At 35.9% G+C, this 12,115-nt stretch overlaps 1 protein-coding gene across 4 annotated transcripts in view; it reads left to right on the forward strand.

Annotated features, from left to right (window-relative positions):
* The window catches only part of LOC147571904 (uncharacterized), a 53,554-nt gene that overhangs the window by 1,219 nt on the left and 40,220 nt on the right, over positions 1 to 12,115 (forward strand). For all 4 annotated transcript variants that reach the window (XM_086695126.1, XM_086695125.1, XM_086695127.1 and 1 more), the window contains exon 2: positions 3,966 to 4,098. In XM_086695126.1, coding sequence (XP_086551252.1) covers positions 3,966 to 3,970 — 5 coding nt within the window. In that variant the 3' untranslated portion in view covers positions 3,971 to 4,098. The remainder of the gene's footprint in view (positions 1 to 3,965; positions 4,099 to 12,115) is intronic.

The raw sequence follows: 12,115 nt of genomic DNA on the forward strand, positions 1-12,115 counted from the left end.
CTTTGATAGCTAGGCTGTTTTCACACGTGTGTCCTGTTACTTGAGTGAATGTACACAACTCAAACGACTGGTAAGGTTAGGAGAAATATGAAAACAAAAGAAAACAGGAAGCCACTTCTTCCAGCCCACTGTTACTATTTTAAGCGATTGATACAGGGAATTTCCTGACTTAACTTTAATCTTAAATTATATGCTTCCATGGTGGTAATACAAAAATAGGCCCAGTGGAACCACCTCCTTGTCTTAGGTAAACTTATCAGTTGTTGGGGGCGGGGGCGGATAAAAAGGGCAGCTGGAATCATTGTGAAAAATGACCTCTCTGGTAGTCATGGGGTCAGTTGCAATAAATATTATGTTATGATGATGCCTGTGATGAGTAGTAGCTAAGAGAACAATGTTCTGGTTCCTTTGGACTCTTATCCCATTGGCAAACACTCCAGAAGAGGGGTTCACATCCAGCTGTGCCTTGTCCATGTGAGTTCTTGGTTCACGCAGTATCTTAAAGCAGAAGAATGAAGGAGAGGGGGATTGAGAAGTGTCTTTAATGGTTTCATTGCAAGGCTAAGCTCACCACACACTTGGGCTGCATTTTTTCCCCCTAGAATTAATTCAGACTGCTGTTTATAGATTTGTTGTTTTTGACAAAGTTCAATCATGTGAAAAGGCTATAACTAAATGTATCAGATGTTTAATATTAAGAAAACAGGTGAGTGGCAAAGCATACTCATGCACTTAGTAAATATTTATTAAATGCCTACTGTGCGCAAAACACAGTGCCAGCTGAGCTTAGAATCTTGTTCTGATTTGGATCAAATCTAAATGCAGGAGTTGATCTTATTATAATCATCGTTTTTGTTAGTTCAACATTTTGCTTTCACTCAGCCAAGTTTACAAAGCAGCACATTGCTTACAATTTGACTCATCAACTGGCAGGTTTTACTGCTGCTTTCTCTTTGACCGTATGAGTACACATCATAAAATCAGCACCATCGACTTTGAAGACATTTATTAAAATAATGCATTTGTGAGAGGAAATTTTATAAGACCTGTGGGTTATAAACTCCTTGATCTATTTACTCCAAATCATTGGATCCTAATCCTTGCAGGGTGGGACAGGTCCTGATGCTTGTAGTGTGATGTGAGAGAAGTTTTAAGTGTATTAGTCACAACCGGAGTATACTGAGCTCCCTTAACAATTGGGTCCTCACATTTGTTACTTTTGAAACCTTGATTTAGATCCAACCGATATAACTCTTTCAGAAGAATGGCCTATAACAACTATAATTTTAAAGATATATTTTCTAAGTAGCTAACTTTGAGTGAATACATGTATGTGTATGTGTGTGTACTGCCAAGATTCTGTACATTTTATTTGTAAAATGTGCCAGTCAATATTTACTAAAGAAAAAATTGAAGAATGTATCTCTCAATGATGATGGAAAGACAGGAAGAATTTTTCTTAGGTAGTATTCTTATATTTGGAAGAAGGTTCAAAACAGTAACATAGATTTTGGTGGAGAAACAAACCTATATACATGTCAGGCACTGGTAGTTAATGGAGAATAAAAGATGACTGAGATTTGGCTCATATCCTTTGGGAAGCTGCAGTGAGTGAGAAGAACTTGATTCAGATGTGAAGAACAAAAAGCACTCCCATGTATGCTACGGTATTGTCTGCAGAAAGGAGTTGAGGAAGACAACTTGGAGAGGCAGATATTTGAACTGGCTCATAAAGCCTGAATAACATTTCTTCCAGGAATGGCAAGACAACTGTGTTTCAGGGAAAAGACACCAAGAAAGAGAAAGGTCCGTGCAACCAAAGTGCCAAACCCCAGGAACCTATAAGAGAAAGCAGGATAGGACAGATGAGGGAGGCCTAGAGAACTTGGATAATGTGAGACTTGAGAGGCTGGAAAAGCTTGAGGGTGAAGAGGTCTTGAAAAATCAAGAGGGAGAAAATCTCAGTGACTATTGAACAACAACAACAGCCTAGTAAGAGGCAGCCTAAAGTAAAGTCAGAATTCTTTCCCCTAGCCTAAAAGTCCTTGCCTGGTGGGAACTTCACCTACCTTTATAACCACATCTCCTGCCCCTCTCCTCCTTACTCAATATGAACTTGTTTTGAACACATACCAAACCTGATCCTACCTGAAAAACTGCCCTAGGTCAGTGGTTCTCAATTAGGTGTGATTTTTGTCACCCTGAAGACATTTAGCAATTTTGGCTGTCAAGACCTACTAACAGAAGATCTACTGGCATCTAGTGGGTAGAGGCTACCAATACTGTTAAACATCCTATAGCAAGCAGGATGTTCCCCTACAACAAAAAATTATCAGTCCCAGAGTGGCAATCGTGTCAAAGTTGAGAAACTTTTAGGTGTTCCCTTAGCATGAGTACTCTTCTCACAGATGTAGTCAATCTGTCACCTCCTTGTTTTATGTTTAAATAAATTATCACTATGGAGTGATTCTTGTTTGTTTCAATTATTGTGCTGACCCTCTATCAAAATATAAGCTCCATGAGGGCAGAGGACTGGACTATATCAACAGTTCCCAGACAGTGCCTGGAACACCACAATGCTCAATAAATATTTGTTAAATAAATAAATGGGTGGGTTGCAATCCTGGTTCTAGCCTCTACTACCTCTGTGATTTTGGCAAGTTTCTAAATTGCTAATGTCCCTTTTTCTCATATGCAAACTGTGGGGCAAGAACTGTGTGTATTGGGTACAGAGCTGTCAAGAACAGTTCTTGACACATCAGTAGAGCCACATTGGCACTAGTTGAATGAATGTTGAAAGGCAATAAATTCCTTATTAGAACGTACTGACACCTTGCTTTGATTCCCGGGTAAACTTTAGCATTTAGGAAAATGGAAAAGTGGGTAGGTGTTTTAGCAAAAGTAGCTTGGGTCCTTCAAAATTAGATGATACAGTGCATTTTTTCCCTTGTTTAGAAACTGATTTTTTTTTTTTAATATTTTATTTATTTTTGAGACAGAGAGAGAGAGACAGAGCATGAGCTGGGGAGGGGCAGAGAGAGAGGGAGACACAGAAGCTGAAGCAGGCTCCAGGCTCTGAGCTGTCAGCACAGAGCCCAATGCGGGGCTCAAACTCACAGACCGCGAGATCACGACCTGAGCCGAAGTCGGATGCCCAACCGACTGAGCCACCCAGGCGCCCCTAGAAACTGATTTGAGATGCAAGTTTCTTTACTTGTGATTGGAAAGCTCCAGCCTGTTTTTGTTTGTTTGTTTGTTTGTTTGTTTGTTTAAGAAAACAAGACTCTGGTTAGACATTTTAGAGTAGCTAAACTATGTGTTCAGACCAATTCTGGCCAAACTTGAATGCTTAATGAGGATAGGATTAGTACTAAGCTCAGTGCAATGCACAAGGCTAGACATCTGGGTGACAAAGTAAGGACATGGCTGATTTTTAAAATAATTAGTTTCACAGCTTCCATTTTTGGAAAAAGCTTTAGGGATACCACTGGTTCAGAAACAATATGATGAGACAGCATTAGAGGAAAAAGAAAATGTCACATTTAACTTGTGAAAAATGTTCAGCGATAAACCAGATATTTTCTCCATTGGTAAAACAAACAAGCAAGAGCTAGTGAACTGGACCCAAGGAGCCCTGCCAAAGTCAAATCGCCCACGGACACTGTGCAGACTCTTTATTTCTATTTCATTTGGTTTTTTCTATCTTTCCAATACCTCCAGCATAAAATTAAAGTGGGAAGCAATATGTTCTGGTTTATTATGTATTTTTTCATCCTCAGTAGAATCTAAAATTATCCCTAAGCAGATATTCATGTTTGGAGGATAATGTTCTGAAGTCTAACCATGAGACAGATTGTATGTTCTTAGGAAGAATGTTTTAAACAAATCAATATTATTGTTGATCTTTTAAATAAATTCTTAAACTTGTTTAATAATCTCTACTCTCCCTTTTCCTTCTTTTGAAGGCTGAATTGGAATGTCCTAGATCTTCAGAGCCACAGGACAGAAAGACCCTGAGTGCAAAAAGACACCCCCTGAGCACAAATGCACTGAACTGTTACCTTGGTATTTATTTGACACCAACTAGCATTAACTTAGGTAAGATACCATGTCTTTTACCAACATTGGAAAAACAAGAGCATTCAAGAGGGTAATATGTTTCAAGTAGAAGGTAGAATTACTTGCCCACAGCAATAATTTGCAGTACCTACCTGATGCCTGAAGGCCTTTTAGTTTGAGACTCCTTGCTTATTGAAACCCTTCAGATCATTAATTGCCCTGTAATTTCACCTTTGGTCATCTTCTCTGTAACAGGAATAAAGAAATTTAGCCGTAAAATTCAGAAAGGTGAATTTATCTAAAATTCTTAAAATTTTAGACTAAAGGAAATGGCTTGAGAAACATTTTCAGACATCTCATGTTCATTATTTTATCTGTGGAAAGCTATAAAATAAATACAATCAAGGACTTGTAAAATTGAAAGAGGTCTAGGGCCATCTAACCTTACCCTCTATATCTGTGTGTGAATTTTCTCAGTTGTTGCATTTGAGTACCACCTCTTTTGTAAGTACTTGGAGTAATGGGGAGCTCCTTACCACACAACACAGCTTTATTGAGCAGTTTTATTGTTAGGACTTTATTATTTGATAAATAATATACCCACAATATAATATGTCCTCTATACCTACCACTGACTATAATAAATTCTGTTGTCAAATGCATATGAAGTCATGTAGGATAAACCTGATTTCTCTTCCATATGCTCATGAAACAGCCTGTTAGTTATTGGAAGACATGTCAGATGTCCTGTCTATACAACATCTTAGTTTTTCCAGACCAAAGACTCTCAGTTCTTTCGACTGTTAAACATGTTTATTGTGGTATCATAATCCTGATTGTCTCTTCTAGAAGCAATCCATAAACTTCTAGATATATTCTTAGTTATAGCCTATTTTTATTATCATTTTGGATTTGTTTTGGGCTGTCCTCATCTGACAGCTGAAACGTTTGAACTATTGTCAACCATATAGCCTATATATTTTATGGTAAATACAGCTCAATGTTTGTTGTTTAATGTTTGTTTAGGTTATTAATCCTTTGTTGGTTTAAAATATTTATGAAGATTTCATACATTTCAGTACTTACAGTACCTGCAGGTTTGGTATGAGGGGAAAATTGATATGGTCTCAGGAACCTAGATATTAATTTTTTAAGAATAAACTAGAATTTATTCTGTGAGAGATTCAGAGGCAATCTTAGATTGAGGTTTTTTTTTTTCGCTGCCATTTTTTTAAAGTTTATTTATTTATTTTGAGAGAGAGAGAGAGAGGGAGAGAGAGAGAGAGAGTGTGTGTGTGTGTGTGTGTGTGTGTGTGTGTGTGTATGTGTGTATGTATGTGCATGAGCTGGGAAGGGGCAGAGATAGAGGGAGACAGAATCTCAAGCAGGCTTCTGACCTGTTGACCTAGGGCTTGAACTCATGAATTGTGAGATCATGACCTGAACTGAAATCAAGAGTTGGCTGCTTAACTACTAAGCTACCTAAGCCCCCCTTCACTGCCATTTTTAAATAATCATTTTCCCATTTTCTATTCATGTTTCTTAATTACCTTTAGGTTTCTGCATTTCTAAATGTCTATATTTTCTTATGGAATTTTGAAGCTTCTGTATTCTAACTTTACTCAATTTGAGGAAAAGATCATTTTATTTTTCAGTATATCTGATACGATGCTTTATGGTTGTGATAATTCACAATAGTTAGCAAAACAAAAATGAAACTTCCATTTTATACCTATACAAACTTTGCTGAAAAAGAAACCTGCTGCCTTACCTAGCTAGACCAGTAGACTGACACTGAAGTTTCTTCAAACACATTTAGGTGTTATAGCTCACTTGAAAACTTTACACATCCCGTTTCCCTTCAAGGGTTTTCCTGTTCCTTCTTCCTGGTTCTAATTTCTTATGATAACAGAGAACAATAGGGTGTTAGTGGAAGGGGGATAGGGATGTCTGTGTGTATGATTGCCCACTCGTCAGTACTAAGAAGTAATCCAAGTAGTCCAGGAGAGTTTTTATACTGGCTCCAGCTGTTAGTGATCCCAGTGGGTTTGGTGACCAGTTGTTACTGCCCTCACAGCACATGCTGGCACTATAGTGTGTTACACTGCATAGCTGGAGGGCCCAGCTGGGTCTCTTAATAATAATTTTATGGCATGGTGGTCCTTTGACCTCTAATCCAGAGACTCTTCCACATAGTTAACGCCAAGGTCCCTGTTGGGGGCTGATGGATTGTCATTTGTCTACTTAATATTTATAACCTCTTATAAGCCCACATAAATTTTAGGATTTTCTTCTATACCAAATTTAACTTCAAAGAAAACTGTGGCTGGTCCTTGCCTTTTCCAGTCTAGGCATGCCTTTGCACCTATCACTTGTGATCTGCCCCAGAAAAATCTACACATTCCTCTGTTAAGAAACTCTAGTCAAGGAGTGGTTGCTCGTCTTTTAGATTCCGAGCCCTCTTCCCAATTTCCTGGCAGGGCAATTTTTGTGGTATCATCTCTTTCCCCCAGTAAGCACCCAGGTAATAGGTAAGGCAATACAAATTGCACTGTCAGTTCCCTTCCACTTTCTATTCATCTCTTTTTATAGCTGGAGAAAGATGCTCGATTTTCAGGTTTGCATATTTTTCCCAATCTTCTGCCTGGTGAGTTGCTTTCTAGACAGGTAGTTTAAGCTATCCCCCTTATTGGTGGTCCATGGAGGGGATGGAGGAAAGAATGAGAGTGTGGTCAATATATGGCTCAAGTTGAAGCCATATCTATCACTCAGTTCATGTAATTCTCAGAGACAGCCTTACCTTGGAGTTTTATTAGCTCCCTTTTCAAAGTACATTGGCACTCTGGACAATAATAATTATTCACAGTAATAACGTGAAGATTTGTGTTTGATGACATACTGGTCTAACAAAAACGTGGAATTGAAAAATCAATTCATGCAATCATGCATATTTGAAAGACAATTCTGGGAACTGTTCTTCTTTTTCATCTTTTGCAAAGCTACTCTTGTATTTGACAGTTTCGTAATTCAGATAAGTGGATAATTAAGCCCATCTTTCAGTTCATCTGTCTATATTTAGCAAGCCACCATGTGAGGATATGAAAATAAGACCTGGCCCTTGCCTTGGGCCAAGAATGGTTTTCACATTTTTAAAGAGTTGAAAAAAACAAAACAAAACAAAGAATTCGTGTCACCCTTCATGGCCTACAAAATCTAAAACATTTAATATCAAGTCCTTTCCAGAGTTCACTAAACCACTCACCAGTGACATTTTTACCTGAGTATGGTATTTTCATATTTTTTATCATTTTATACTTTTACTCACTACTTTATATTTATTATTTTTTATATTGATATGATTAATATTTAACATTTTGAGATATTTCACTTAATTATCAATAATTTTTCTGTGATTCTTATAATCTGTTCATTAGCTTTTCCTTTCTTTCTTGCTTTATAAATCTAGTCGGCTCTTCTACTCAATAGATACAGTCATTTTGGCAGGGTAAAAATTGAGTACAGACTGCATTAAAATCATTAAATTGATTTCCTACATTCGATTCAGGCATTTTTGAGGCTTTGTGCTGAGAGCTGCATTCAATAAACAATTTTACATTTAAGAAAACTTTATTTGACTGGAATATCATGCCATTTGACTTAAATTGATTTATCAATTCAGTCAAAATTATCAATGTTTATATACATATACAAAGTATACATGTATATAGATAAATTGATATCTTCATCTAGGAATAATGTAGCATGTCAAAACATTGTACTTTCTTCAAGTTGACTTACTGCTATATTTCAACACTGTCACCTTATATTCAGTACATTTGTGCATTTCACCATACATTTTTGGAAAGAGTTGAGTCACAGACATCCATCCAATCTAAATGTTTTTTTCAGGATATGAAAGAAAAATATTGTTTTAAAAATCAAGTGAGTTTTAAATACTTTTTAAAACTGCACTTCTATCTGAATTTCCTGAATTTGAAGGGTCATGATAGCCTATCCCTTTTTAGTATAAAAGGAGTTAGGATATAAAGTGTTTTGGTGTGTCAATTTTGTATACATAATAATTCAAACATTCTTAAAACGGGTCTAACATGACCCATATGCTTTTATTCACTACTTGTTACTACTTGAGTTATTTTAATCCTTATCATTTATCTATTGATTATATTATTCTTTCATGGTATTTATTATGCCATTTAGAACCAGGAATAGCATAGTAATTGAAGCAAGCTAAAACCTTTCAAATGATGTCCATGAAGAAAGAATATTCCTGCAAAACCCAAAGAGGACTTAATACCATATTCGAATTCTTTCCATTCTACAAACATGTAAAACTCTTCTTTCTGCAGAGACCTTGTTGCCTTTCTTTCAGGATGGTCTTTTACCAACTCTTTGCTCTAATGATTTTCTCATTTTGGACCTGAAGTATAGGATCAATCCAAGGCATTAATCCAGTAACCCATGATTATTAAGATTATATTCACCCCAATCTGTATCTAGAGGTTTTGGAGTGCTGGAGTAGGAACCTTGTGTATTCTTCCTTACTTTGTGGCACAAACATCCAGATTGTATGTGGAGATTTGTTTCAGATCATTTGCTGTTTGCTTCTCAATCTTGTTTTCTAAAATATGAAATATTCTTCCAGAAGATAAGGCAAATATGTACAGTGGGAAAAGACAGGAAAAAAAAAAAGAGAGTTGCTATTTCACATGGTCACTGCCAAGAAAAGCTCCTCAGACACCAGTTATAAACTTGTAATTGTAGTCCTTGGAGCAAGCATCCTTTTGTGATCCTAGTAAGATTATGGAAACAATACAGCCACGATTCCTTTATAAATAATTCTGACATAAGAATTTTGTATGGCATATTTAAATTAAATATATTATAAGATACTTGGTATATATGCCTGGAGTCTACATGTGAATTGTACATATAGTTATAATAGTATTTACAAATTTTACTCCATAATTTTATAGCTGATAAATAAATTATGGATTTAGGTTTGAAATCAGTTCTTTGGGGCAGGCTGTAGCTCATTAATAACAATTAAAAACAAAGTTTTGATTTTGAATATATGTTAATATATGGTGAGTACATGTTAATCTTTTTTCTTTGTGTTTATAAATGCATATTTAATACCCTTTAATAGTTTTTGAATGAATCTTTTGCATGTGTTTTTATGTTAGCCTCTCACTATTTAAAATGCCAGTGCACTTATCTAGAGTTACATATGATAAGGGTAGTTGTAGCATGAACAAAGTTATTGCAAATTCCTAATGGTCTGCACATTACTTTTTTATGTTGAATTTTGCATAACTTACTATCTCTTCAGCTATTATATAAAATCTTAGTAATTAGAGATAAACAGGCCAATAATCATTTGGCTAGTTTCCCTCTCATATAGAGTGATTCCCTCTACTATATTTTCTACTGATTTATCTTATTATAGTTACGTGGTTTAAAGGAGAGAGTTGCTACCATTCCGAAAAGGAATGTTTCCTGATGTGAGGGGTCAAAGAGAAAGAGCATAATTAGAGCTGGAACTTCTGGGTCCCAGTTTTAGCTCAACTGCTTATTATCAGAGTAGTCATTTAATTGTCTGTGAAAATTAGGATAATAGTACTTTACAGGTTTACAGAAGGAGCCAAATGAAATCCTGTGTAGGAAGGTATTTGGTAAAGTGCTAGTTGAAAGTTAACATCATCAATTATTTAACCTGTTTCTTTTCTGTGTCCCATTAAATGGAATTTTATAGCATGCTTTCTTAACAACAGCTGTATTGCTACCAAGGGGGCAAAAATAGATTCTTGGAGGAAGCAAAAAGAAATCTTACTCTTTTTATATGTACAGCACATACACAAATGCAGCATATATATAATATGTGTTATATTTGTAGTGTTAAAATTTTATGAGGAAGAGGGGCACCTGGGTGACTCAGTCGGTTAAGCATCTGACTTCAGCTCAGGTCATGATCTCCTGGCTCCTGAGTTAAAGCCCCACGTCAGGCTCTGTGCTGACAGCTCAGAGCCTGGAGCCTGCTTTGGGTTCTGTGTCTCCCTCTTTCTCTGCCCCTCCCCTGCTCACGTTTTGTGTCTCTGTCTGTCTCTCTCTCTAAAATAAATAAACATTTAAAAAAATTACGAAGAGGATAATAAAGAAAAAAATTTCTATGAAGGCTTGTTAGGGGGTGATAATATAAAAAAGGTTGAGAAACACTACGTCATAGTTGATAACAGACACAGATTTTGTGTGGAATAAATATAATTTCATGTTACTTTTTTTCTGTAAGCAAACTTGTTTGTTTCATGCTCCCATTGTGCCTTAAGGAATACATGTAATCTGAGATATTCAGAGTTTCAGTGCCCTTACCCCCCTCATTCCCAGAATTATCTATGTGCTAGGGAACTTATGTTATAATAAAGTTTTGAGGCATTGACTCTTTGAATTCCAAGATCCCTTGGAGTTGGTCTCTCCCAGCTGCTTCTGTACCTCCCTGTAGTGCACAGGTCAAAATTGGCTGCTTTCCTGCTACTCTAGAGCTATAGGAAACTTGACAGAAATCTCAGAGACCTTCTGCCCAGATTCTCCCTCCAGATAGTTTTGCCGTGTTCACTTTTTGACTATGAGGAATCCAGAGATTTTGTCTACATTTTGGGCTTTATCCAAATACAGGAGCCAAAGATTCCTATGCATTTAGATTCCTCAAAATTTTACTGGTTACTTTATCTTACCACTACCCCCACCCCATGGTTCAGCCCCAAGGGTAGAGGGTGAGGTTGAGTGTGCAGAGTATAATTCCCTTTTGGGAGAACATTCTGAAAGCTATTATCCCTTCCAGATATTTTAGAAATGAATTGTTAAGGGTAAACTTACTCTTTATAGTAACTCTTTTGTTGTAATAACCCTATCCTGACAAAGTGGTTGCTTCATGATATAATTTAATGGGGAAGGGCCACTATATTAAATGAAAGTGTATGTGGGTGATGGACACATGCAGGGGGCATGTTAGATTTTATTAAACAATTATTTCAGGATATTTTTCCCACTTTGTTAATATATTGCATAGCAGATTATTTTTTTCAACAACTTAATTGAGATGTAATCTATGTATAAAATTTACCCATTATAAAGGTACAATTGAATATTTTTTTGTAAATTTATGTAGCTGTGCAACCATAGCCACCATCCAGTTTTAGAACTTTTCTGTCACTGTCCCTAAATTCTCAAAAGACCATTTCAGCTCAATCCTAGTGGGATCATTCCATTTTACTGCTGAATTAGTATCCCAGTGAAATAGTATTTTGTGGATATACCACATTTTGTTTATCCATTGATCAATTGATAGGCATTTTAGCTGTTTCCAGCTTTTGGCTGTGATCAATAAGACTACTATGAACATTCTCATAGAAGTCTGTATGGGTGTAAATTTTAATTTCTTTTAGGTAGATTTCTAGGAGTGGATTTGCTTGTTCATGTAATAAGTTTATAGTTAACATTTTCAGAAAGTGCCAGACTGTTTTCCAAAGAGACAGTACTTTTTTTCCATTCTCACCAGCATATATGGAGGGTTCCAATTTCTTTACATCTTTGACAACACTTGGTATTATATGTCTTTTAATTATAGTTATTTGGTATGCGTGTTGTTTTTTGTCATTGTGGTTTTAATTTGTATTTCTTTAACAACTAATGATATTAAACATCTTTCATGTGCTTATTACCGGGTAATGTATTATCCTGGTGAGCTGTCTACTCAGGTCTTTTGCTAATTTTTAATTGGATGTTTTTAAAAAATATTGAATTGAATGTTTTCTTTATATTTTCTTGGTACAAATTTTCTATCAGATATATAGTTTTAAATAGTTTATTTCAATCTGTGGCTTGTCTTTTCAGTCACTTAATAGTATCTTTAGAAAAACAAAAGTTTTTAATGAAGTCCAGTTGTCAGAGATTTTATTTTTTATTTTTTTTAAATTAAAAATTTTTTTTTTTTTTTTTTTTTTTTTTGAGAGAGTGTGTAGGGGTAGAGAGAGAGGGAGAG

The sequence above is a fragment of the Puma concolor genome, chromosome F2 (assembly GCF_028749965.1).
Source record: "Puma concolor isolate L17-30 chromosome F2, mPumCon1.1.hap2, whole genome shotgun sequence".
NCBI lineage: Eukaryota > Metazoa > Chordata > Mammalia > Carnivora > Felidae > Puma > Puma concolor.